At 43.4% G+C, this 23930-nt stretch overlaps 4 protein-coding genes across 7 annotated transcripts; 2 read left to right on the top strand and 2 right to left on the bottom strand.

The window, feature by feature from the left end:
* The first annotated feature begins 3239 nt into the window (after window positions 1-3239).
* On the top strand, window positions 3240-6738 carry LOC128759041 (catechol O-methyltransferase domain-containing protein 1-like). 2 transcript variants are annotated; one of them, XM_053865655.1, is made up of 7 exons: window positions 3240-3267; window positions 4469-4587; window positions 4667-4772; window positions 5191-5309; window positions 5418-5472; window positions 6308-6441; window positions 6519-6738. In XM_053865655.1, exons 1-7 carry the CDS (start codon window positions 3261-3263, stop codon window positions 6669-6671), a joined length of 693 nt encoding a protein of 230 aa, XP_053721630.1. In that variant the 5' UTR covers window positions 3240-3260; the 3' UTR covers window positions 6672-6738. The 2 variants fall into 2 exon arrangements, with proteins under 2 accessions (XP_053721630.1, XP_053721629.1); XM_053865654.1 differs by lacking the exon at window positions 3240-3267 and adding an exon at window positions 3609-3791.
* A 452-nt stretch (window positions 6739-7190) lies between these two features.
* On the bottom strand, window positions 7191-12528 carry LOC128758713 (voltage-dependent anion-selective channel protein 2). Its single transcript, XM_053864957.1, has 9 exons — window positions 12387-12528; window positions 11152-11223; window positions 11018-11067; window positions 9488-9640; window positions 9367-9419; window positions 9066-9293; window positions 8844-8994; window positions 7830-7887; window positions 7191-7754 (listed from the first exon to the last, which is right to left on the bottom strand). Exons 2-9 carry the CDS (start codon window positions 11216-11218, stop codon window positions 7663-7665), a joined length of 852 nt encoding a protein of 283 aa, XP_053720932.1. The 5' UTR covers window positions 11219-11223; window positions 12387-12528; the 3' UTR covers window positions 7191-7662.
* Window positions 12529-13102: 574 nt separating this feature from the next.
* LOC128759241 (sphingomyelin synthase-related protein 1-like) lies at window positions 13103-21006 on the bottom strand. Of its 2 annotated transcripts, none has more exons than XM_053866046.1 (6): window positions 20700-21006; window positions 19232-19807; window positions 18453-18548; window positions 18265-18382; window positions 17037-17187; window positions 13103-14308 (listed from the first exon to the last, which is right to left on the bottom strand). In XM_053866046.1, the coding sequence occupies exons 1-6, from the start codon at window positions 20717-20719 to the stop codon at window positions 14004-14006; spliced, it is 1266 nt and encodes a 421-aa protein (XP_053722021.1). In that variant the 5' UTR covers window positions 20720-21006; the 3' UTR covers window positions 13103-14003. The 2 variants fall into 2 exon arrangements, with proteins under 2 accessions (XP_053722021.1, XP_053722022.1); XM_053866047.1 differs by having other exon boundaries at window positions 20801-21005.
* Window positions 21007-21008: 2 nt separating this feature from the next.
* LOC128759242 (dual specificity protein phosphatase 13-like) lies at window positions 21009-22811 on the top strand. Of its 2 annotated transcripts, XM_053866050.1 has the most exons (4): window positions 21009-21104; window positions 21212-21424; window positions 21694-21911; window positions 22016-22811. In XM_053866050.1, exons 2-4 carry the CDS (start codon window positions 21300-21302, stop codon window positions 22228-22230), a joined length of 558 nt encoding a protein of 185 aa, XP_053722025.1. In that variant the 5' UTR covers window positions 21009-21104; window positions 21212-21299; the 3' UTR covers window positions 22231-22811. The 2 variants fall into 2 exon arrangements, with proteins under 2 accessions (XP_053722025.1, XP_053722023.1); XM_053866048.1 differs by lacking the exon at window positions 21009-21104 and having other exon boundaries at window positions 21119-21424.
* Window positions 22812-23930: the final 1119 nt, after the last annotated feature.

Raw genomic sequence — 23930 nt, 5'->3', positions numbered from 1 at the left:
TATATTCCTTAATTAACTCAATAACTTAGTTTCCTCTGACCATTCAGTGTCTTTCCTATTTCCTTTGGCCAGTCACCTTTATTGATTTGGTGGGTTATGTGAAACTTTGAACTGTGACAGGGGAGGAGTGAACATGTATAAAGAGGATGGATGAAAAAAAGGTGCTCTTTGTCTTCCATTGTACCTCACATTCAGTGTGCTACGCTGTGAAGAACCAGCGCTGCCTAAAATAAAACTCTGTTTGAAGACTAGTCAGATTCAACGTTTGTCATTACAAATTTCCACAACACTTGCCAAGACAAGTGAGTGTGCGCACGTGTGCTTGGCAACAACAGCAAGCCACTGTCCAACACGCAGGTTAGTCAGAGTGCAGTGACACATTCATGTTCAAGCGGGCTCACATTCTGGTGAAACGCTTATGTTCTCCATGTCAGACAAGTCTCCTTCAAACATAGGTAGGTTTGCACGCACTTGCTCAAAAAAAGTAAACATGATTAGTATTGTTGCAGAAGTTTTCAATAGTGTCAGTGGATCTACAAATGTGTTCACCTGTAACTAGGTCCCCTATTTAGATTTGTGAAGCCTGACACAGTCGTTTCTTTCTTCAGTGTTAGTCACACATTGGCTTGAAACGAAAAACGTCCTCCTGCTTTGAATGGAATCCATGTTATCAAGTCATGCAGTTGTGCATATCCTCGTCAAATACAGTAAGAACATTGTCATCATGTCATCGCATGTCAGGCTGCAACACCAGATACACATGATGAGATGAGAACAGATCAGAGCCGTATCTACAATGGTCGGTGTTAAACAAACGGCAGGACTAAATGACCACACTTTCTTGCTAACCTGGCTAGTACCACTTGGAAATTGTGTTCATGTGTGACTGGACGTCGTGTGGACAATGTGGCCATCTGCTGGCAGGGTTGTGTCACTGTAGCCTTTCACGCGCTAATGCATCCTCCCCAACTACCGCCTGCTATAAATGCACTAGTTCACTCACTTGTGCTTTTTCTGCATCTGACTTTTGTTCTGGATGTGTCTTTCGTTGTAACATAAAACATTGAGAGGCCCGGGTTTATGCTTTTATAAGTTAAAAGTTGAAACTTTTAACTTTAGAAGTTAAAACTTTGCTCTCAAAGTTTCGATATAGACTTCAGTAATTCAGTAAAAGTACAAAGACAGTCCACATCTTGTAATGGCACAACAATATAGTACATTGTATTTGAAAGTAAGACTCCTTGGTTATACTTGGAAGTCTCAGAAATTCTTTTCCTTTTGGCTTCTCCCTTCAGGGGTCGCCACAGCGGACCATCTTCCTCCATCTCATCCTGTCCTCTGTTTCCTCTTCTCTCAAACCTACAAACCTCATGTCCTCCTTCACCACATCCATCAATCTCCTCTTTGGCCTTCCTCTCCACCTTCTGCCTGGCAGTTCCAACCTCAACATCTTCCTACCTCAATCTAGCCTCTCTAACTTTGTCTCCTAAACACCAGACATGTGCTGTCCCTCTGATAAACTTGTTCCCAATCCTATCCATCCTGCTCACTCCCAGAGAGAACCTCAGCATCTTCATCTCTGCTACCTCCAGCTCTGCCTCCTGTCTTTTCCTCAGTGCCACTGTTTCCAAACCATACAACATTGCTGGCCTGACCATCCTTTTGTACACCATCCCTTTCATCCTTGCCGACATCATTTGGTCACACACATTATTCCATCCTGCCTGCACCCGCTTCTTCACCTCTTTCTCACACTCTCCATCACCCTGAACAGTTGAGCCTAAGTACTTTAAATCCTACACCTTCTTTATCTCTCCATCCTGTAACTTCACCTGTCCACTTGGCTCCCTCTCATTCACACACGTGTATTCCGTCTTACTGCGGCTAACCTTCATTCCTCTCCTTTCTAAGGCACACCTCCACCTCTCTAGCTTATCTTCCACTTGCTCCCTGCTATCACCATAGATCACAACGTCATCATCAGCAAACATCATCGTCCAAGGAGCTTCTCTCAACCTGTCCATCACCATGGCAAACAAGAAGGGGCTCAGAGCTGAGCCATGGTGCAGTCCCACCTCCACCTTGAACTCCTCTGTTACACCTGCAGCACACCTCACCACTGTCTTACATTCAGCACCCATGTCCTCCACCACTCCAACATACTTCTCTGCCACTCCAGACTTCCTCATACATTACCACAACTCTTCTCTTGGCACTCTGTCATACACTTTCTCCAGGTCCACAAAGACACAATGTAGCTCCTTCTGACCCTCTCTGTACTTCTCCATGAACATCCTCAAAGCATCTGTTGCTCACATATGTTAACTTCCGCCCTTAGTCTACTACTCCACTACTCTTTCCCACAACTTCATCATATGGATCATCAACTTTATCCCTCTATAGTTGCCACAACACTAGACATCTCCCTTGTTCTTGAAGATCCACCAGCACACTTCTCCTCCATTCCTCAGGAATCCACTCACTCTCAAAGACCTTGTTAAATGTTCTAGTCAAGAAGTCTACTGCCACCTCTCCTAAACACTTCCACACCTCCACAGGTATATCATCAGGACCCACTGCCTTTCCACTCTTCACCCTCTTCAATGCCCTTCTCACTACAGCCTTACTAATCTTTGCCACGTCCTGATCTACGATGGTCACTCCTTCTACTCCAATGGCAAGTAAAACTATTATTTGAAACTCCATTTACTTCAACAAGAGGCATTGGAATGCGCATCTTTTGGACTGTTCTTAAAAAATTCATGTCATAATGAGCTGACGGCTTAAACTTTTTCTGCGATTTGCAGCACAAACACAAGCTACTGAGGCGTGGAGAAGCGCATTATGTAACGGTCTCAAACGTATCTCTCGGCCTATCATGGGACTTGAATGCGGTCACATGACCTCCCCTCGCCAGCGTGTATAGTGATGAGAGTCCTGAACTGGCTGAACTTAGTGGCCGGCTCGGCAGCACGTTTGAGACGCACACGCAGCTTCATCGTGCCAACGGTGAGTCAGATGAAAATCACTTGACTGACAACATTAATCATTTGTCCATTAAAATAGTCTTCATGACACTTGGTAGTGTCGCTTATTTTCAGTTGATCTTTCTTCATTTTCATTGTTCATTTAAAATGTACCTAGTTTTATTTTCGCGTATTTCTGTATTGCGTGTTGCCTCTACTATCTTGTTCATCTTCGTGTGTTTTTGCTCTATATTGTGGTTGTCACCTCCCTCTCCCTGTTTCTGATCAACTTTAATGAGAGGTGAGTATCCGCGTTTTGCAGTCGCTGGCATCCTTCGCTTTTAATTGGATATTTATTGCCTTGTTTTGTTACCATCCTCAGTGTTTTTATGTGCATATTTTCAAGCGTCATCAGTGTTTTTTTCTTCTTCTTCTTTTGATCGGTGTGTTGGTGACGTGTATTTTGTTTTCAGTCTAAAGAGATTTTTTTTATGATTATTTCCATTGCTTTGGATCAGGATCAGCAACAAAACTGTCCTGTTGCGTCGTTACACAACGCGGAAGCACGCTGGTCTTTCATGCAAGCCCCACTTGAACTGTCACATGACAGCAGGCCATGCATCGCATGACGCGAGGGCTTTCTTCTGGCGTCCGTCACCGTGTTTTCACGTGACGCGTCTACTCTGTACATTACGGCATTGTGTCTCCACTCTACCCGGAAGTGCTAGCCAGGGATGACTGTCATGCCCTTTCGCCATGTATCTAAAGAAGCGCTCGCTGGGTCACTGACTCTGGGCTTGGTTTTTGTCACCGGCTACTTTCTGGGTAAGATGTCGAGTGGGCTCACATTCATTTCATTTTTGAGTCATCTCTTTCACTGAACCGCGCATGGACTCGCCTGACGTTGTGCTCAGCGAGGAACAGCGTCATCCAGTGGGAACTGAGTTTAAGTTCATATTCACGTCAGTATTCATCTTCGTCAACAGGTCTGTCATCGGATTAAATCCATGGTTATTCCGTTGCGTTGTTCCGATCCGCCTTCACTACAGTTTATCGTTATCAGCAACAGTTCGTTGAATGACGTGAAATAATCCTGTGTGCCGCGAGATTCAGTTGTTTTGGACTTCGCTCTGTCCAACTGGGATCAAGCGCGACAGCATTGTGGGGTTGAGGGGGGTGGACTGACATTTGGGACACGTGCTTGGTGAGCTCTTTAGTCCAGTACTGTGATGAATGGGAGGATTCAAACCTAAACACCGACTGTAACATCGCCGTAACATGTAGTTCGATCATAACTATCACCAATATGTTCCACATTTCACTGTGTGCATCTTTATACTTGGCCGGTACTATCAACATATTGACACTTGGCGTCTTTAAAAGTCAAATTTTTACATTATTTTTTCTTCACTTCAACAGTGGCGACGGTCACTTTCATAGATCTTTCTCGCATTTATCAATGATGCATTAACGTTCTTGTCTGTTGGTTTCTGAACCCTCAGGGCGACGGAGATCCTTCAGAATGAGCATCAGCAAGAGCCACTGTGGAGGAGACCCTCTGTTGCAGTATGTCCTTGATAATTCTTTACGCGAACACCCCGTGCTGAAGAAGCTGAGACAGGTAGGAGCCTGGCTCTCTGACATGGTGATCTCATGAGGCACAATCTGATAAAGGACACGTCTCTGCTCTTGGCCTCCAGAGGACAATGGATGACCCAGGCCGCGGCATGATGGTGGCCTGTGAGCAGTCGCAGTTCATGAGCAACTTGGCCAGGCTGATAGGAACCAGGAAGGCACTGGAGATCGGTGATGTCACTTTTGAACTTTGGGTTAATCACAAAGGCAACATGCATCAGCTTGTTGAAAACTACTAACAGCCTCAGAACCTTTCACCACACACTCGTCTGATGCACTGGACGCTGCAGTCTGTTAAGCATTGCAACATTTTTGTCCAGTGTCGCGGTGAGCTGCTTATCTCTCTGTGGAATACATGAGAGGTTTGGGCGGAGGGTGCACTGAATAGTAGATTGGTATTGTTGCCACACTGATGGCGAGTGAAGTGAAAGAGAAGTAGCCACTAAGGAAATGAATAAAGAGAAGTGTCGGTGGGTCAGTGGGGTGGAAGTCAGCTGAAAATGAGGATGGGTAGCAAAAGACAGGTTTAAGAACCAGCCAAATTTTAGATCTTCTTGTGCACTGAAAGCTCACACTATTGTTGCTGCAGGAGTTTACACTGGCTACAACACTCTGAACATCGCCCTGGCGCTGCCGGACGACGGGCAGCTGGTGGCGTGCGACATCAGCGAAGAGTACATCAACATTGCCAAGCCCTTCTGGAAAGAGGTTGGTCATGTGACGAAACCTCATATATGTTGCTTGCTGAACTCGGAATTAGCGGCATAGTAAAAGGTGAAGTTTCCTGACGGTTTTCATTTGCCATGTTCCCTGCAGGCTGGAGTGGAGAAGAAAATAGATCTGCGACTGCAGCCGGCGCTGAAGACTTTGGGTAACTAGACGTTCATCTTGTTGTCTGCAGCCAAGTATGCAAATATGTCAGCACTGCGCAACCCAATTCTCCTTCTCTTGCAAGCCCTTACTTTTGCAGTGGGATTTTGAAAACTGCTCTACGTTAGTTATTGAAGAGTTATGGCTCCGCAAACCTGCCCAGATTTGGAAGTGCAGCTCATCTGTCATGTGTTAGTGGTCCGCCCAATTTTCAGCAGAAGATGAGGTTAATGTAATGAACTGACAGCAGAGAGAGAGCAAGATAAAAAGTAATCACGAGCGTGATAGAAGGTACTGGCTGGGTCTCACTTACAAGAATCACATTCATTGCACCAGTGTGTCTTTTCCCTGCACATCACGCAGCAGCAGAGACCATCAGTATGTGTGGGTGAATGTAGTGGCCCCTTGAACCAAAAGAGATGTGACCAACTGGAATGCCAGTTTGGAAGCATGTGTTTACTGATATCCCCTTCTCATCATGACCTGCTTTCTACAAAGAGTGGCTGTAGTCAGTGGAGCTCCTGGAACTGCTCCAGACTCAGGCGTTCCCTCAGTAAAGGCTTTGTTATCCGACTTCGTGTTCTCCCTCCAATAACACCCTTCCAGTTTGTGCACCCCGAGAATGTACATATTGTGTTTGAGTTCAAGTCAAAATGGAAACTCAAATTGATATTATTTACATAAAACAAACATGCACTTTCACAATGTTGCCTCTCAAAAAGAATCAACACAGCCAAATTGACTCAGAACTTGACAAGCTGGGCGTCGGGCAGCAGTAGACCCAACATGTCTGCAGCAGGGTATGTGACCTGTGCTTCCTGTCCCACGTCTGTCAGACGACCTCTTGGCAGCTGGCGAGGCAGAAACCTTTGACTTTGCCTTCATTGATGCAGACAAAGGAAACATGGAAAACTACTATGAAAAGTGTCTGCAGCTGATCAGGAAAGGAGGCATCATCGCCATTGACAACGTGAGTCTCTTCCACTAACACCTTTGGCACCCTGAGAAGCTGGAGAAGCTCTCGTTCACCCCTCGAGGTTTGTGCAGGTGCTGTGGGGCGGTAAAGTTCTGGATCCTTCCCCTGGAGACCCTGACACTGTAGCCATCGACAGGCTGAACAAGAAGCTTCACCGGGACATCAGGGTCACTCTCAGCATGCTGACAGTAGGCGACGGTCTCACCCTGGCGGTCAAGCTGTGAGACAAGCTGCCACCTTGCCACTGTTGAACCTCATGTTTCAGTTCACAATAAAACAATTTGTTTTAAAGCTTGACTTCCTTGATGCCTTAAACCCAAACAGCCAAGTGATAATGACAACGGTGCAAAAGCCTTTCACCATCAGACTTCCAGTGAACTCCAAATGAGGTCGGGCAGGTGGGTGGCTTCCCATCTGTGTCCAGACCGACTCCAGCCAGCTAAATGTTACACATTCTGCTATGCCACATTTTGTGATGCCGAAGTGTGTGATGTCACACCTTCAGGGTCCCAGCTGTGAGCGACCTCAGATCATGTGACACTAGCTTCTGTCTTAAGAAACACTTCAATGGAATTAAAACTGGGTGATTTATGACTCATTTCCAAAAAGGTAAAGGTATTTGCCACCACCACTGAGACAAAATATTGTAGTCACAAGTTGCCGAAAGGAACTTTTTTCCATCAGGAATCCATTCCATGCAAGAGTCAAGGCTCCAGCAGTGAAGTGTGAACTAAGAAACGACGACAGATTTCAACGCTTTATTGCAAAGGTAGACACACCGCACACTGTGTCACAGTGGTTGGGATCAAGGTGCAGATCACTCAGATGTGTTTCCACTAGTGGGCCAAAAGTAAATCCTTCCAACACACTTGGGGCAAGTGTTTAAAAGAGGAGTGTCGAGTCCACCAAAGCAGAGTAAAGCCATTCTAGCAACGAGTTTCACTCTACTCAAGAAAAGATGTGCAAATGAAAACTTGGGAAGATGCTGAAAGAAAACACTAGGGAGCAAACCAATACTTGGGACAGAAGATCAACTGGCTTCTCTTACGGATTGTCACACTGATATACTCAACACTGGTTCAACATGAAGCCAGGTCACAGCTGCAGTGAAAGGAGGTGTCAAACTTAGCAGTGCTCAGAAGTGGGGATTTTATTTTTGGCTTATTCAGACAGGAAATTCTAGTTTCAGCTCCCTCCCAGGAAATGAGGAGATCATCAAGCCTCCAGCTCCAGCCCCAGTCCGAGTTTGTGGCCTCCAGCGTTGATGTTCTTTCCATCCACCAGGGCCGACAGGATGAGCTTCACCCCTGCAACCACACAGCACGTTCACTACTCAGCCACAAGTCACGCTTCCATGGGCAGGTCAATGAAGAGGTTCTCACCAGGCCGCAGAGTCTGGGAGTATCCAATTCCTGCTAAGCTCGCGTTGTTCACTTTAGCCTGAGGAGACATCAGAGCAAACCTTTAGGATTTGACATGCCCCTTCCAAACACTACAACTCCCAAAAGACCACATTTCTCTCGTATAACTGCCATTACAGTAGCCTCCAACACTTCAGTCGAACCAACAGTTATGTGGGCTCCTGAAGGATCAATCGAGGAGAACATCATCCATTCTGTGGGAGTAGCTAAGGCAGTGGCTTTGGAGGCAGCACGCTTCACTACGGTGCTCTGCACGGATCTCTGACCCGTGTATGAAGAGGCAACAGGGTTACACCTGCATCAGGCCCTGTCCTGCAATGACCGGCTGAATCTGGCCATAACATTACTACAAGTCTACAATCACTACAAGATTACTGTGCACATACCATCAATATCAATAAAGTTGTAAAAAAGGACAGATTATAGAACTTTTCCGGACCCTGTACTGACAGTTACAGATGCAATTGCTTGATGGGACGAGAACATGATGGTTTGCCCACACTGCCCTCTGCTGTACATTCAGCTCAGTTGCACTTAAACCTGGCGTATTTATTGGTACATGGAGAAGCCAAAAGTGAATGGCCCCCTGCCAGCTCGAGTTCACGTGCAATCACATCATAACTTCTTGAGACGTGCATGATCTTAAAATATGTTCAGCTTTCCAAGAGCAGGAAATTAACAGAAAACAATTGAAACGCTCACCAGCACAATTCATTCACAAGTCACCTCACTTCCAACCAACCCTGAACGTTTTGCCAAAACTGTTTGTATTTGAGTAACTGTTTATGAACAGCAGGGCCATAATGCATGACCCGAGCCGCTCTGTGATCGGCCGAGCTATTATCAAACAGCTGCGTGCACACAAGTCGTGGTGATCCATTTTGGTTTCCTTGATGAATCACCTGAAAGAATTCATGGTTGCAACCCACAACTGAAGACTCTTCTGGCACAAAAGGAAGACAGACAGACACTCACAGATATGGAGGCACTGGGGTCCAGCTGGTACTTGGCAGCAATGCCAAAGCGAGTTCCGTTGCTGCCTGCAGTCCAGGCGAGATTGACAGCAGTCTCCAATTTGTCATTCACCTTCTGGTAAATGGAGCCGCCAAATTCAGAACCGTCATTGCTGGAGAAAGAGAGAGAAACCTAAAAACATCTGCTTGATGTTCTCAGAGATGAGGCAGGGACCAAACCTACACGCTGGTGTGGAGCTGGAAGTCTCCTGTCTTGTAACCAACTGCAAAGTTGCTCTTGGTCATCTTCGACTTGGCCGTGTCAAAGGTCATCTGGTATCCAGCAAGCCATCCTTCATAGCCTGCCACAGCTGCTGCATGGATTGTGGGACCAGCGAAATCCAAATCTACATCCACACCAGCATTCAGGTACTCTCTCTTGTAGGCCGTCTTCACTTTGCCACTCTTCTTGCTGCAGAGAACCACAGCAAAGTCAGCAGTTCTTCTCTCAGTTGGTTTTCACTATAATACGCACTCATACGTACCCAGTGTTTGGGGAGAATGTGGTGTCAAATGTGAGTTTCAGGCCTTTGGTGATCTGAAGGAGAATCACGACTCAGTCGAACGTCTCCTGAGAATAATTCCAAGAATTAAGACTGTACTCACCTGATCCTCCACACAGATCTCCGTCCCCAGTGTGTTCTCTGTGGTCCACTTCTCTGTGAACGTCAGTCCATACTCAGACCACTTGTACTTGGTCTCCAGAGCTCCTGTCACCTTGCTGGTGTCAACATTGGAGGAACCGGATGTCTTGAACTCCTAAAGCAAGAGATTGACACAGTGCGTCAGTTAAGTTTTCTGAACATATACAATCCTGTAGATTCATCGCGGATGAACATTGACAGATTTTACAGCGCACCAATTCCAGGTCAGTAGAGAAACAGATGGAAGCAGAGGGGGAAGTGACAATAAAAACACTCATTTTCAATCACGGGACGTAAACCTCTCTCCAGACAGCAGCAGTCCATTTCGTCATGGGTCTGGTTGGAATGTGAGACTTGAGCTCCACCAGCAACAAACTTCAGTTATTTTCTGGATTTTCCCATGAAAAACACGGCGATCAACATCATCAAGTCCACCTCCATGACGTGTTATCAGTTTGTTTCGATGTTTCCATTTAATACGTTTGATCACGTGAGATTTTTAAATCTTTAAAAAAGGATCGTTTTTCTGATGGCGTGGCAGTGCACCACCATTGTTTACATGTAGCAGAAACCCCGGACTCAGGGTAAAGCTGTCCGGGTGCTGGGTAAGAGTGGACAAATGCATTTCAAGTTGGAGCATTTAACCATTTAACGGAGAGTGTTCCAACAGGACCAAATGGAGGTTGGCTCAGCCACACCAACACATTACAGTTTACAAATCATGATAGGTTTGTTGAAGCACACGGCGATGTGATGCGGAGGCAGATGAAAAACAATCAAGAAATGTTCAATTTAGAGTAGGACTGCAACAACAAACTGATAAAATGGAGACAAATTGACTATTGATTAAGTGTTGGCAAGAACCTTTGTCATCCATTTCTTGTATTGTGTGATTGTTAGGCTGCAAAGTTTGAGTACATTAAAAAAATGTTGGGTTCAGCACAGAGTGAAGGTTGAGGAAAGAAATGTTTGTGCGAGTGCTCAGTCATCCAGGCCATCACACAGCAAAGGTTTGAATCAAGGCAACCGGACTAATACCAACTAACTATTATTAGTCAGGTAGACTTGATTCAAACCTTTGTTGAGGAAAGGAAGAGAGAGACTGTAGACTTGATTGAAAAAGTCTGACTATCTGGACTGAGGGACAAATGAAAGACATCGCTTCTAATGATGTGAAACATGCATGCTCTCCGTGTCCGTCCACTCACTCATTGTTTTCTTAATGAATTACTTTTTAACAGCCCAAATATGTTCAAGGAGCAACTTGTTTATTTACTTTGTAAAGTCCAGATTTGTTTGCACTCAGTTCTGATTTTAAAAAGAAGAATTAGACATTATTTATTTATTTCATCTGATTAAAAGATCATTAGTTGCAGGACTCTGATCATACAAAAACTTGTGCGCAGGAATTCTCAGACAAGCCAAGTGAAGGACCCAGGGAGACGCGTCATCCTCCTGGGCCACCATGTCAGACACTATCAGCTTAACTCACCACCCCACTGGCAGATTTGGTCTTCACATCCAGCTTAACCAAGCCAAAACCTGCAACAGTGACAAGTTCAATTAATGGTACCTTCAGTAAGAACCATGGTGGAGGAGCAGATGATAATGAACGTTTCATATTACCATATCCCTTGTTGAAAATGTCATTTGCTGACTTTCCCAGGTCTGTGTATGCTGGAGGAACAGCCATTGTGCCTGTGGTGAAGTGAAAGTAAAAGTTTGAACGTCACACAACGCAAATTAAACAAAGAAAAAAATTCACTCCTCCCCAATGCTGTTCTTCAGCTTTCTCTTTCATGGTGAGTAAAACAGCCAATAAAATCAACAAACACATAGGGTGAGGCTAAAACAGCCTATCTGAAGGAAACAAAAACTCCAAATTAAAGGCTGTTCTCAGAGGGATTTAAGAACCACTTTGAGCACACATCAGAAGTGAATGCTAACAACAAACTGGAGGTCTGGTGAAATATGAAGTCATAAACCAACCACTGGTGTGCACAGATTACTATGAGTTTATGAATGAACTTTGACCTGACAATAGAGAATTAGTGGAGTCGACCATGGGTACATCACTTCTCCCAGTGGCCACTGTATTCAAGTGTAGGCTACTTTAAAAGAGGGAAGGCCTCTCCACAATTACATAGTGTACGAGTACTGCGTCGTCTTGTGGCCCTATGGATCATTTTATCTGCTGAAATCACAAGTCGATTCTAAACCACTTTGAATGATCACATCGACATGACAGAATAATCAGTGGAAAACATTTCTGTGCCACGTTTATCTTTCACGTACATACGCGTCAACGGCTTTAACAACACTGAAGTCAGATTAAAGACTTTGATAAAATAATAATAATAATAATAATAATAATAATAATAATAATGTCGTGGGCCAAACAAAACACTTATCCAAAGTGACTACAAATGTTGACACGGCCCGAGTCTGTGTCATCGATTATGACTAGTTCAAACAACTACGTTTGACAGCCCTGGATGTTTATTTACAAGAACCAAACTTGTAGCTAGTGTCTCCACTTAGAGCGAAGTTAGCCGCAGCGTCAAGGACAGTCTCAAGAGGAGGCCTGGCACCGGGAGCAGGTTTTTAAGTCCGCTCACCGGCATGTTATGAAATGTCCTTGAGCAAGAGAAAGACCCTGCGGCGGCTCTTTACATGGCTGCTTTACGAGAAAGTCCGCCACACTTGGAACTGGAGTCGGGGAAACGACAACTTGCTCTGTTAAGTTTTTTGGCAGAAGCGTGCCCCGCGGGACAACAGCGCGCTCGTGTGACTAGTGATAGCCATTTTGTCGCCACACGATATGGAACTTAAACTATGAAAAGAGGCGATATTTTACTCACAGGGTGTTAAACTTTAAGTCGATTTCGCTGTCAACGGCAGGAACAGCAGCAGCTAACACCGGGTACACAGGGCGGAGGACGATATGGAGGAGACACACTTCTGACCTCGGCGCGGAAGGACCCACAAATATAGCTGTCCGATTCGCGCATGTGTAAAAATAAAACAGACGCGAGCATTCAAAAAAAGAAAGAGTCGAGTTTAAACATTTTTACAAAACAATGAGTCATGACACTGCATAGTAATATGTACACGATAACGATGTATTACCCAAAAAGCGGTCTGTTCAGTTCAGCAAACACAACAGGAGCAAGGACACCTCAACAACAACCGTGCAATATTAAGGCTGATATTCCAGTTGTATGTCCGTAGTGTGTCGCATTTTAAATGTTTGACATGTTATTTGTGAAAATAAGGGAAACATTTTTTTTCTTAATGAACCAGTCAGGCTCTAGCAAAGTTGAAGATCTTGCTCGTGAGTGGGGAGTGTCAACCTGAGAGTTGAGGTCTGCTCTCAGTTTGAAGCAGATACTTTAATAATTTAATAAATAATACTTTATACTAAAACAAATTACACTGTGTATATACAGGCATTGTTGGACTAGGGGTTTTCAATTGTGTGTGTTGACTTTGGCTGGTAATATTGAGAACACAATATTGCATATACAGTTTCTATATTCATTTTCTTTGAAAAAGTCCAGGCGTTAGGTTCATTTTGGCTCTTTATTAATGAAATTGAGAATCAAGTCATGGCTTCACAGGATCACAGCAGTACAAATGCCCTGTGGCATCAGATGGTGTAATTCACCCTGGATCTCTCCAAATGAAACACGCTACCGGCCATGGCCAAAATGAACACCACCAGTAACTCCAATGGCAACTTGAAATGAGGAGGCCCATCAGAAGAAATAAAAAAACAAGCAAACAGATACTGTGAGCAACTGTAAACATGGTTTCTCAATGTGCATGTTGCTTTAACTGTGCATGAATAGAAAAATATCCAACCAGACATACAAAACGAAATAAATCAATACGAACAATGTCTACTTTTTTTTTCCTGAAGTCAAATATTCTTATTAAATGGCAATTTACAATATTTGATATAGAAAAGAAAATACACAACGATCAGTAAACACAAAAATAACTGGACATTTCCGTACTTAACACTTGAGGTAATTGGCAATTTAAATAAAGTTAAGACAAAGGTAAATATATTTTGAAACTTTCACCACAAATCTCAGCTTTTTGTTGAAAGAAGAACAGCAGGAAAAGGGCAGGCTGTGTCTCCAATATCTCAGAAAAGAGTTTGGTAGTTAAACTGGACCACCTCAGCACGTTCTATATTCTGTCTGGACTCGGTCTTCATCTTCTGCGTTGAGGCCATACAGTAATCCATCTCAGCATTCTATTTACTGACACGTTGTCACTGGGTTTATGTAGTAGGTATTGCTTTACAAGTGGTCCTCAGTAATGCCACTTTAAGAGGAAACCTTTACAAATGTAATGAGGAAGGATGACAGTAAGAATCAGACTCACACACCTCAAACTTAGTTGGCAACTTGACAATTCAGTTGGAAACAGGAGAAGCTAAAAATGCCAGGCAGTATTACTGCTGTCCGTCATCCAATAAGACGCCTCATTACAGCCGGCTTGGAGAAGGGCCAGCAGTACTCGTTGGGGACAGGCCCCTTGACATTACACTCGAAGAAGGAGAACATGGGGAACCAGATGCGAGCCCGGCGGCTCTGCTGGTAGGCCCGGGTGTTGGCCAGGGTGTGGTAGTAGAGGAAGAGTCTGGTCGTGATGTAGAAGGCGATGAACACGTCGATCGAGTAGTGTTCGTGTGCAGCCAGAATAAAGAAGATGCCAAAGAGGTTGAGGACCCAAGACATGGTGTGGATGAAGTTCCAACTTCTTGGAGTGTCTGTGTCAAACATGAAAAATATTTTAGAATGCAAACAAAACCTCTTTTTTTTCATTGGGGGTAACTTCCTGACTGGAGAAAAACAGCGCTCCACTACACAATATAAGCACTAGATGGCGATATTGTAACCGCTCGAGACACGACCCAACAGTCTCGCACGACTACACTTAAAAAGTACAAATACAAATACTAAACAAACGGGGGATGCGACATCAGTAGTAAAGGTAAAAGGTGAAATTGCAGCTCCCTGTAGGCGTTGTTGGTCTGCAGTGATCAGCACCTGCGAAAAGCGCTTCGACAATAATGTCACTAGCAATGTAAACAATACATGTAGTTAGATGGATTAAATTAAATTAAACTAGACTACATTAGATACGATTAGACAAGATATCTTTATCAGTCCCATGGAGGGAAAATTCTACAATTGTAATGCAGCATTATAACATTACAAAGACCTTAGCTTTTATTGAACATGAAGAAAAACAAAAAAACATGATGAGAAAATCTCCACCTAGCTAAAGTTTTCATGTCACATATAGTTTGATTTAATTGACACAAATATTACACAACTCAAAATTTGTCAAGACCAAGACAAGGCTAGCAATGTAAGTTTTTGTCAATAGTTATCGCTCATGGATAAATAAAAATGAAATTCATAGAAGTATAGTTCAGTTTTGCAAAAAAAAAAAAAACTTTCCTACTCAGAAATGTAAAAAGGATTCACAATAAATGGCAAAGCCTCTCTCAACACGTGCCTCAAGGTATCAAGGTGATCACTGGCGAAAGCTGTTGCGCATGCACACACACACACACACACACACACACACACACACGGTTTGCTCTGCAAAGTGGTTTTCCTTGATGTAACCACTGCGGTTGCACAAGTTACTCGGGACACTGGGAAAAGAAGCAGCTTATTATATGAGTGTTGAAACCACAGGACTGGCGTCAGCAGTGAACACACCACAAATACACTCAAGGTTTTTGTACAGTCAGGGGTGCATCAATACGGTCCTGGGCAGATTCATGCGATACCAGAAGCCTTTCAGAATACTTTCTGTCTTTTGATCAAAAATATATTTGCATATTTACTCACTTATTTATTGTATTAAAGTTCCTCATCATTTCAATGGTTATTACAGAAAAGGAACAGGCCAAATCAACAAATTCACCAGAGGTTTGTGTCATAAATGCATGTAAAGTGATACATCAGGCATGACAAGGCACACACTGAACTCAATGTACTTTGAACAGATTAGACGCAGGCTATTACCTTCGCATCACTGCTTCATGTTGAGGCATGAGAAATGTAAAATGCTGTGCGCTCTATCTTCAATATTTCATCTGAATGCTCTAATGGTTGGACAACAAGGTTGACTTGTCCGTGTTTATAAAAAAAAAAGTTGCAAGTACAGTGTAATAATACAATTTAATCATTTTTATTTCTGATGACATGAACAGCTCGTGAGGGGTAATTAAAAAAAAATGGCAGGCACACAACATATGCATTGTAGAGCTCAATGTCAGACTGTTGACCGTAGTAAGTGGTCAATGTAAATTTAGGGGCTTTTCACACTGCAAGCTGTATCAAAATGCATTCGGTTCAGACGTCGGAGATGTGAACACAAGCAAACCGGGTTTTGGCCGTGGACTTGTTCCTGCCTGGAGACCTGCACCTAGTCTCGGGGAAACTCTCTGCGGGCGGTGAGCTTCTCATCTCAGGCAATGCAACGCTTTATGCCGGAAACTACATGTACAGCGCGACTCCACACAAACATGATAAATGTCGGGCAGTAAAAGGGTCTGATCGCTGTCCAGAACACTGAGGTGTGCAATTGGAGCAGTGGCAGACTGGTGCTGGGGAACTGGAAAGCAGCCAGCGGTCTCTCCATGTGTGCAGGTGCGCTCTGTTGCAACTGCTGTGATGTCACAGCTGTGCGCATGAGGAGAAGCGAGGAGTTGTTACTCAAGTTACTGAAGTTCATCAGACCATTCATTGATTGGATCTGTACTTCACTGATACAAACAACTTGATCATCAGTAGTCTCGCTCGCTTTGTTCAACTTGTTGTGAGAGCAGCGTGGATAAACCACACAGTTGCTTTCCACTATTTTATTATTGTTTTGGAAAATAAATATATGTGTTTCAGGTATACTTTTGGCTGTGAAATGCCACATTCTGTTACAGCCGTGGCAGAGCTCCGTCTTCAGTTAATAACTGAGGTGACTCGTAGTGTAAAGAAGTGAGAGAGAAATAAGATTCGCCTGGCTGATGACGACTTCCTTGAAACGTGTTTCACCATGGGTCACAAAACAGCTATTTAGAGCAGAGCGCCACGAGCTGAGAAGAAAAAAAAGACATCGCCCAGGCCGCAGAGCTGCGAGGCTGCACAGCAGGGGGTGAATCAAACTCAGGCCACCCGAGGCAGAATCCACAGTGTGAAAAGCCCCTTAGTACAGAGCAGGGAAGTCCGAGCCCTGACCGATCAGTCAGTCAGTAGGATGCTCAAAAAGATGACTCTGTTATGAGCTTTCTTGGAGAAAAACCTCCAGTCTTTGGCTTTAAGGCTCAGCAAGCCAATAACCAGCTCTCTATTCCCTAACCATCTCTAGTCTCTCTAGTATAGTCGCATGTCTGATCCAAAGGGGCTGCATCACATGGCCTCTCCCTCGCAAAATAAACACACAACATAAAGAAGCAGTGCTCTATAATTCTATATGGAACTTACACTCAGTGACAAAGAAGTTGAGCATGGTGAGGACAACGGTGTGACCGCTGAACATGTAGTCACCACAGGTGTGCACTCCTGTCAGCGACATCCCAAAGCCGCTCCAGATGGCCACAGCTCGATGTAATTTGGCCCACATGTCCCCATAGATCTACAGAGAGGTGACAAGAAATTCTTTTCATTATCAATAAACACACAGTTTGCACAAACACACAGGCTGGGGTCATGTGACCTGCAAGGTAACAATGTTTTCGGTCATATCAGCGCTGATATGGCGAGAAAGTGGAGCCTATAAGAGTGAACACCCAACAATAAGATGTGCTGACGTTTGGCTCTTCACAATAAGGTTGGTTCAGGAGTGTCGGTGTCATCGTAGACCACCTCTAGAACGATCAGCTCTTTTAGGACTTATTAGCATCATACACTATAACTGCTGCATTTCACACATTATTTGGAAAATGCCAAACATTCTGGAGGTAATGTGCATTTTCAGGCATTTAGGCAAGTTATTAAATTTCATTGCTGAAAAGGATAGAGAGGAAAATGCTTAAAGGGACCTTACTATGCTTTCCCATGTATTTATGCTTAGCTTAGCACATACTGGAACGTGGAAGTATGATCATCACTCATTTCAGAGTAATTCAGTTTTAAATACAGATTTTCATGATGTCAATGAGTATGGTCACGGAACCCATGAGTGGTACCGTTTTATGCTTTCCTCAGAGAGAAGGAAGAGTACTTTTGACTGGGAGAGGTGCATTCGCCTCTCCTAACAAATTGTTTTTTAAGCAACAGCCAGGCTGTAGCAGACTCTCTCAATGAAGCAAACACTTCACGGTGGACTGCATCACAGGCATGACTTGGAATGCAGCTTTTACAAAATAACATTCATTCTCCATGAATGAGCGCTTGCCAAAATTGGTTGTGGATTTTAACTGTTATGTCAGAAAGAGTCAGTGAATACCCCTTCCTCTGCAGCTGCTGTAGCTAAAACCAATATGATGACTTTGCCCCACACTACAACACCAATAAACTCCTTTTGAATTAATAAAAGCTCCACAAATTACCTTCTCTATCCCAAGTTACCTGCAACGAATGACATGGGAGTAAGCTCTGTTAGTTTTATTTTTATTATAAAAGGTTTGGTTTAGCCACCATAAATGCTTAGGAGAACGAAAGGTTCCTTCACTTTTCTAATGTGTTACAGTGGAGTTTGAAGCAGCGTTACCTTGCCAGAGCACTGCAGGTGCTGCCCAGGGACAGATAAAGAGGTGACAAACATGGTTACGCAGCGCAGCATGAACACTGTCCCCATGAGGCTGCACAGTCGCCGCAACAGGATGGACCTAAGAACCATGAAGAGCCGTTAACAGGGTTCATCTGCTGTGAGAGGATGTGAGATAGAAACAAATCAACCTGTGTTTATGTAGTAGCAGAACCAATAGCCAGATATTACAGAGGATCACGCCGCATGCTTCTGCCATCGCAAAGGCCCATGGAATCCTGGGAACACTGAGAACATCAATGAAAAATGAGTACAACAATAACAGGTCAGTTCATCCTGTTTCAAATCCCACCCTACAGATGTAGTTCATCTGACATCCTGTTCCAGTGTCAACTTGAACTAACTATGTCAACTTTGAAAACAAGTAAGCACTGTGTCTATTTGAACATGCACTTTGCACTATAGGCACTCCAAGGAACTGTAAATAAGTAGTCCCAGTCAGACGCTTTCAGTCAAGTCTTTCAGACTGGCGGAGATGTTTCAGTCGTGAGAGCTGCCCCAGTCAGTTACGTGACCACTAGTTTTAATAAAATAAAAGAGGGCTCTTGAGAAGAGCAAACAAAGGTGTATAAATGTTTATCCTGAAGCAAAGCAATAAATACAGTTCTAACTTTAAAATAAATAAATAAAAGAAAGCATCAGGATCAAAGCAATAAAGAAATACAGTTCTAACTTAAAAATAAATAAATAAAAAAAGGATCAGGATCAACGCAATAACCCTTTCCTTCTATGGTTATTTATCGGAATTCCTGAGTTGGGCATCACTGTGTATTTCCAAGAAATTAGGGGAAGCAATGCAGTCGTCAAGCGTTAATGGAAGCTAGGTTTATTGTTGAATAGACATTACTTTATATGGAAAGAAGGGAAAAAATGTAACTGAAAGTCTATGCGGAGAATTGTACGCGCTCACCTGTCAAGGAAAATATCAGGCAGAGGAGGGTAAGTCCGCATGTCCGGCACCCTCTCATGTACTATAACCATGACAAATGACGTGAAGCCAAAGACAAACACTACATAGATGGAGCTGAGAACAGTTTTCCAGTACTCTGGGTCCAGGCGCCTCGTCTGCTGCTTGTATTTCCCATTAGTGTACTGATGATACTCCTCTCCCACTGGCGCCGTGTCGCTGCTGTCAAAGTCTCTCTCAGGCTCTCCTTTGCACAGCCAGTCAAGCGTGCCGCCAGCACCAGTCGGAGAGTGACCATCAAAAGGGAGCCCCAGCTCTTCCAAGACATCAACATTCTGTTTTTGAAGCTTACGAATTGAGACCATCAGCCGTTTGATGTCCCCCAACACCTTGAGCTCCAGAGGAGGTGAACGGAGGTCATACTCGCTGAGGGCGAGCAGACTGGTGCCATCCAGCCGATGTTTGTAGCAGAGCAAGTCCACATAGTCACAAAACCCCTCATCTTTTAGCCACTTAGCCACGTGTTTGGGCGTCCAGTGACGGACAGCGAGGTGGGTCATTTCCTCTTCACTCTGACGGCTGTATCCATAAGAAGAAACCATCAGTTAGTCTCATGAGGCGCACAATAGATAGAGGCATATATTTATTTAGTCATACACCCAGTGTAGATTATTGTTGCTGAGTAAATGACACAGATCTTTCCAAACAAACTTAGTGTATATCACCATAAATGTAAGTCTGTTGTCTTCTTAATGTACTCAAACAGACATCCCTCTTTCATTTGCATTTCAACACCTGAGCGATGAAACATTGCATTGTTACAGGACTATGTGGGTTGTGTTTTTTTTTTTCTATTTTAACAGCAATAACGAGAGCTACACATGTAAGCAGATTAATGACACATGCAACTAGAAAGCTGCTGCATCTGAAAATTGGAGGATCACATTATCTGTTGTGGTCTGCGGGTAATGGAACTTCGTGTCAGGACATTTGGGATGGGTCATTAACTTAGTTTCAATGTTCTCTTTCTGCTTCGCAACGCTTGGCAAGACGTGTATGCATACATATTTCAAGAAGTATAACAGCTCCGAAATCGTTCGAGAGCAAACTGATCAGAAGTCAGTCATTGTAAACAAACTCTGTAAACAGCATGAAGCAGATCGGAAAGGCAGACTTTCTTTATGATAATCATTCAGAAATATTCCCTGATCTTTAAACAGGTGCTTTTTATACAGTCAACAGATCATTTAAAGATTCCCATCAATGGAAAATGCAAAGGTTTATCAACAAAACTACACTTACAAATCATTGACATGGATTTTACTTTTCACTTAAACGATGTATCGATTTCTAGGTGAACAGATGTTACATTATATTCAGCAAACGGTTCCGTCGCATCGCAAACCTCATTCATACCATTAGGACAGCAATATTTTGAACAGCAAGACACACGACGAAGTAACAAAATAACCTTAGAACTGTGGTTGACATGTCACCATTACGATGGAACCTTCTGCTAGCATGCTAAGATGATTCCAACGTTCACTTTTCTGCCGTTTCCAAGCCACTCACCCACGCCGATGGGAAACCGGTGACACAGAAGAGGCGTTTTCCTTCAGCTAGCTGGCTAAATGGCATCTCACTAAAATGCGAAAGGCGTGTATCTCATTTTGAGGCAATAACGCTGGCTCGTTTGACATAATTTGACGTTCGCTTCGCTGTGGCTAGCAATGTTGTTGACAACACAGGGCGGTAATGTCAGGACAAGCTGCGCACGTTAATTCATTCAACGGGGGTCGGTTGGACCGGTGCGCAACATCGCCACCAGCTGGTCGGATGTGGATCCTGCAGGAAGTTGTTGCCTTCTCATAACATGGTACCATTCGGGAACTATATAGCTTTCAAACTCATTGCGCTTAATTTGTCTATCGGTTATTAACGGCCAGTAATGATTCAAACGATCTGTCGTTGGTGTTATTATAGATCAGAACGCCTGTCACTGTCGGCTTCAAGTGAGCGAGGAAGACTTGGGCTCGTCTTCAATCTTACCATGAAGATATGAATCCGCACCATGGACTGTTCAACTGGAGACGCAAGTGTGACGCCAGTGAAAGACTTGGTAAAAGTGTTATACGGAGGGAGAAGATTTGGTCGTCACGTGGACGAGGTTTGGCCAGACTTGTTCCTTGGTGACATGTAAGTTTCCTGTGACTCATTTAGATCTATTCATTTGCTTTTCACAAATCTACACGGTGTGAGCCCCGTAAAGAGGCTTCCAAGGTGTGGCCCGTGTACTAGTTGCTTTTGTACCTCAGACATAGACATAGAGTGCTGGATGGGACAGCTTGATGAATAAAGATGTTTGGCAAGATGAGTTTTAAACACCCAGGATGACACGGTTACCATCAGGATGCAAATGTGGCAAATAAGTCAATATGTTTCACTTAACATTTCCCCCCTCACAGGTCAATAGCCAACGATCGCTACAGTCTGTGGAAGCTCGGCATCACTCATGTTGTGAATGCAGCCCACGGGAGGATGTTCTGCCTGGGGAGTCATGACTTCTATGGATCCGCTGTAGATTATTATGGAGTGCCTGCAGATGACTCACCGTCTTTCGACCTCTCTCCTTATTTCCTCCCCTCGGCTGAATATATTCAGAGAGCACTTGACACGGCCGGTGGTAAATATGCATCCTGCCCCTCCGTTTATTACCTTAAAGAGCAAGTTGGTTTGTCTTGTGTAGAATAAGTGGCTCAGCAAAAGAAGTTGTTTCTTCTTCTCCAGCTCGAGTTCTTGTCCACTGTGCAGTTGGGGTTAGCAGGTCCGCGTCCCTCGTCCTGGCCTATCTCATGATCCAACATCACTTCACGTTACTTGAGGCCATCATGAAGGTGAAGCAGCACCGCTGGATCTTCCCAAACAAAGGATTCCTCAAACAGCTGGTGACTTTGGATTTGAAGCTACATGAAGCTCAAAACATACCAGCCAAATCAATTTAACTCTCAAAACCATATGAGCGCTGGCTAATATGTCCTCACAAGATCACTGTCTTATCATAGATTGGCCCACACAAGAATATTTATACTTGCACACACACACGCGGGCGCACATATGTATGTCTTCCTATCTTAGTGAGGACCGTCATTGACATAATGCTTTCCCCGCTTCTCAATCTAAACCTAACCATCTCAAAGAAATGGCTAAACTTAACCTTTACTCTTAACCAAACTAAAACCCAATTATAATAACCTGGCTATTTTGTAGTTTTAACCCTCAAAATGAGGCTTGGAAAAGTGAAGACCAGTCAAAATGTCCTATCTTTGCAAAGCATGTCCTCACTCTGTTGACTCATACAGGTTCTCACATAGATAGAAGTACAAGAACACACTCTCACAAGGTCATGTTTTTATGTTTTATGACACCATTATGCACAACTGAGCCGCAAATCCTATGAAATGTTTTTCCTGATATTTGGACAGCCACACCATTACTCACAGTCACAGAGAGAAAAGTGAAAGTTGTTACTTGTTCTTAAATAATTTCAAGTTCAATGTGTTCTATTGAGATAAAAATGCTGTCATTGCTTAAATAAACAAAGTCCCTGCATTGTTATTTTTTACAAAGCATATTTCTTTGGTGTAATTGGTCTATACATCGTACGTCTGAGAAATGCATTTCGAATGCAGATATTTTATACAGGTGAGTCAACTGGAGTTGACAGTTTTTAGAATAGTTCTTTTAGCTTTAACTTGCTTACTTTTTGAAACTAGTCACTACTTTTACTTGTAATTGTGTCATATGTGTCCTGTGGATCTGATGCTAGCAGACATGTCCCGTTTTTGCGGCTGGTATCCGTGAAGCTTCTTACTGAACGAATCAATCACTCCTCCAGACTAACACTTGAGGCCGAATGATGGTTATTCATTGTCTGGACAAGGGAGCCCTCTAGTGGCTAAAATACATCCAGACGTGAAGGGCCGTGTGTGCAGTGTCTTGGATACAGCTAACATCAGGGGTCATGACAGACACATTTTTTATTATTCTTCAGACTGTAGATGTCTGCTAACTAACCTGAAATTTAAAATGACAACAGCTGCAAAGCTGCATATATATCAGGGTTATTCCACCTAATATTGTTAAAACATGAATATTGTGATGTTTTAAAATGAACATGATTTTGTTTTCTTTGCATTATCTGAGGTCTGAAGACGTTGCACCTTTATTGTTATTTTGACCATTTGTCATTTTCTGCAAATTAGTACTGTAAATGACAATATTTTTCATATGAAATCTTATTATATATATTATATTATTATTATAAACTGAAACACATACAAGTAAAAATCAGAAATACTCACAATTTTATACACACACACACATATATATATATATATACACACTGCTCATGTAGCAGAAAGTGTATGAGCTGTATATAAACTGCACCACACACACACACACTTTTCATTCATCAATACAGGAGCAGCACTTACTTTAAAGTACTCATCTATAATCAATAACCGTCTCTGGGGACAAACTGGCCAGCAGACATTTATTGAAAATTCAAGTGTCCACCTGAAACTCATCATGAGTGGGAATGTGCTGTAGGGAGCAGAGCTCATATTTTATATAACTGTATACAGTGTGTGTGTATATATATATATATATAAATATATATATATATATATAAGGGCTGAAACCG

The sequence above is a fragment of the Synchiropus splendidus genome, chromosome 5, assembly GCF_027744825.2.
Source record: "Synchiropus splendidus isolate RoL2022-P1 chromosome 5, RoL_Sspl_1.0, whole genome shotgun sequence".
Taxonomy (NCBI): domain Eukaryota; kingdom Metazoa; phylum Chordata; class Actinopteri; order Syngnathiformes; family Callionymidae; genus Synchiropus; species Synchiropus splendidus.
The sequence above is the reverse complement of the archived record's forward strand: the minus strand, read 5'-3'. Positions and strand labels throughout refer to the sequence as shown.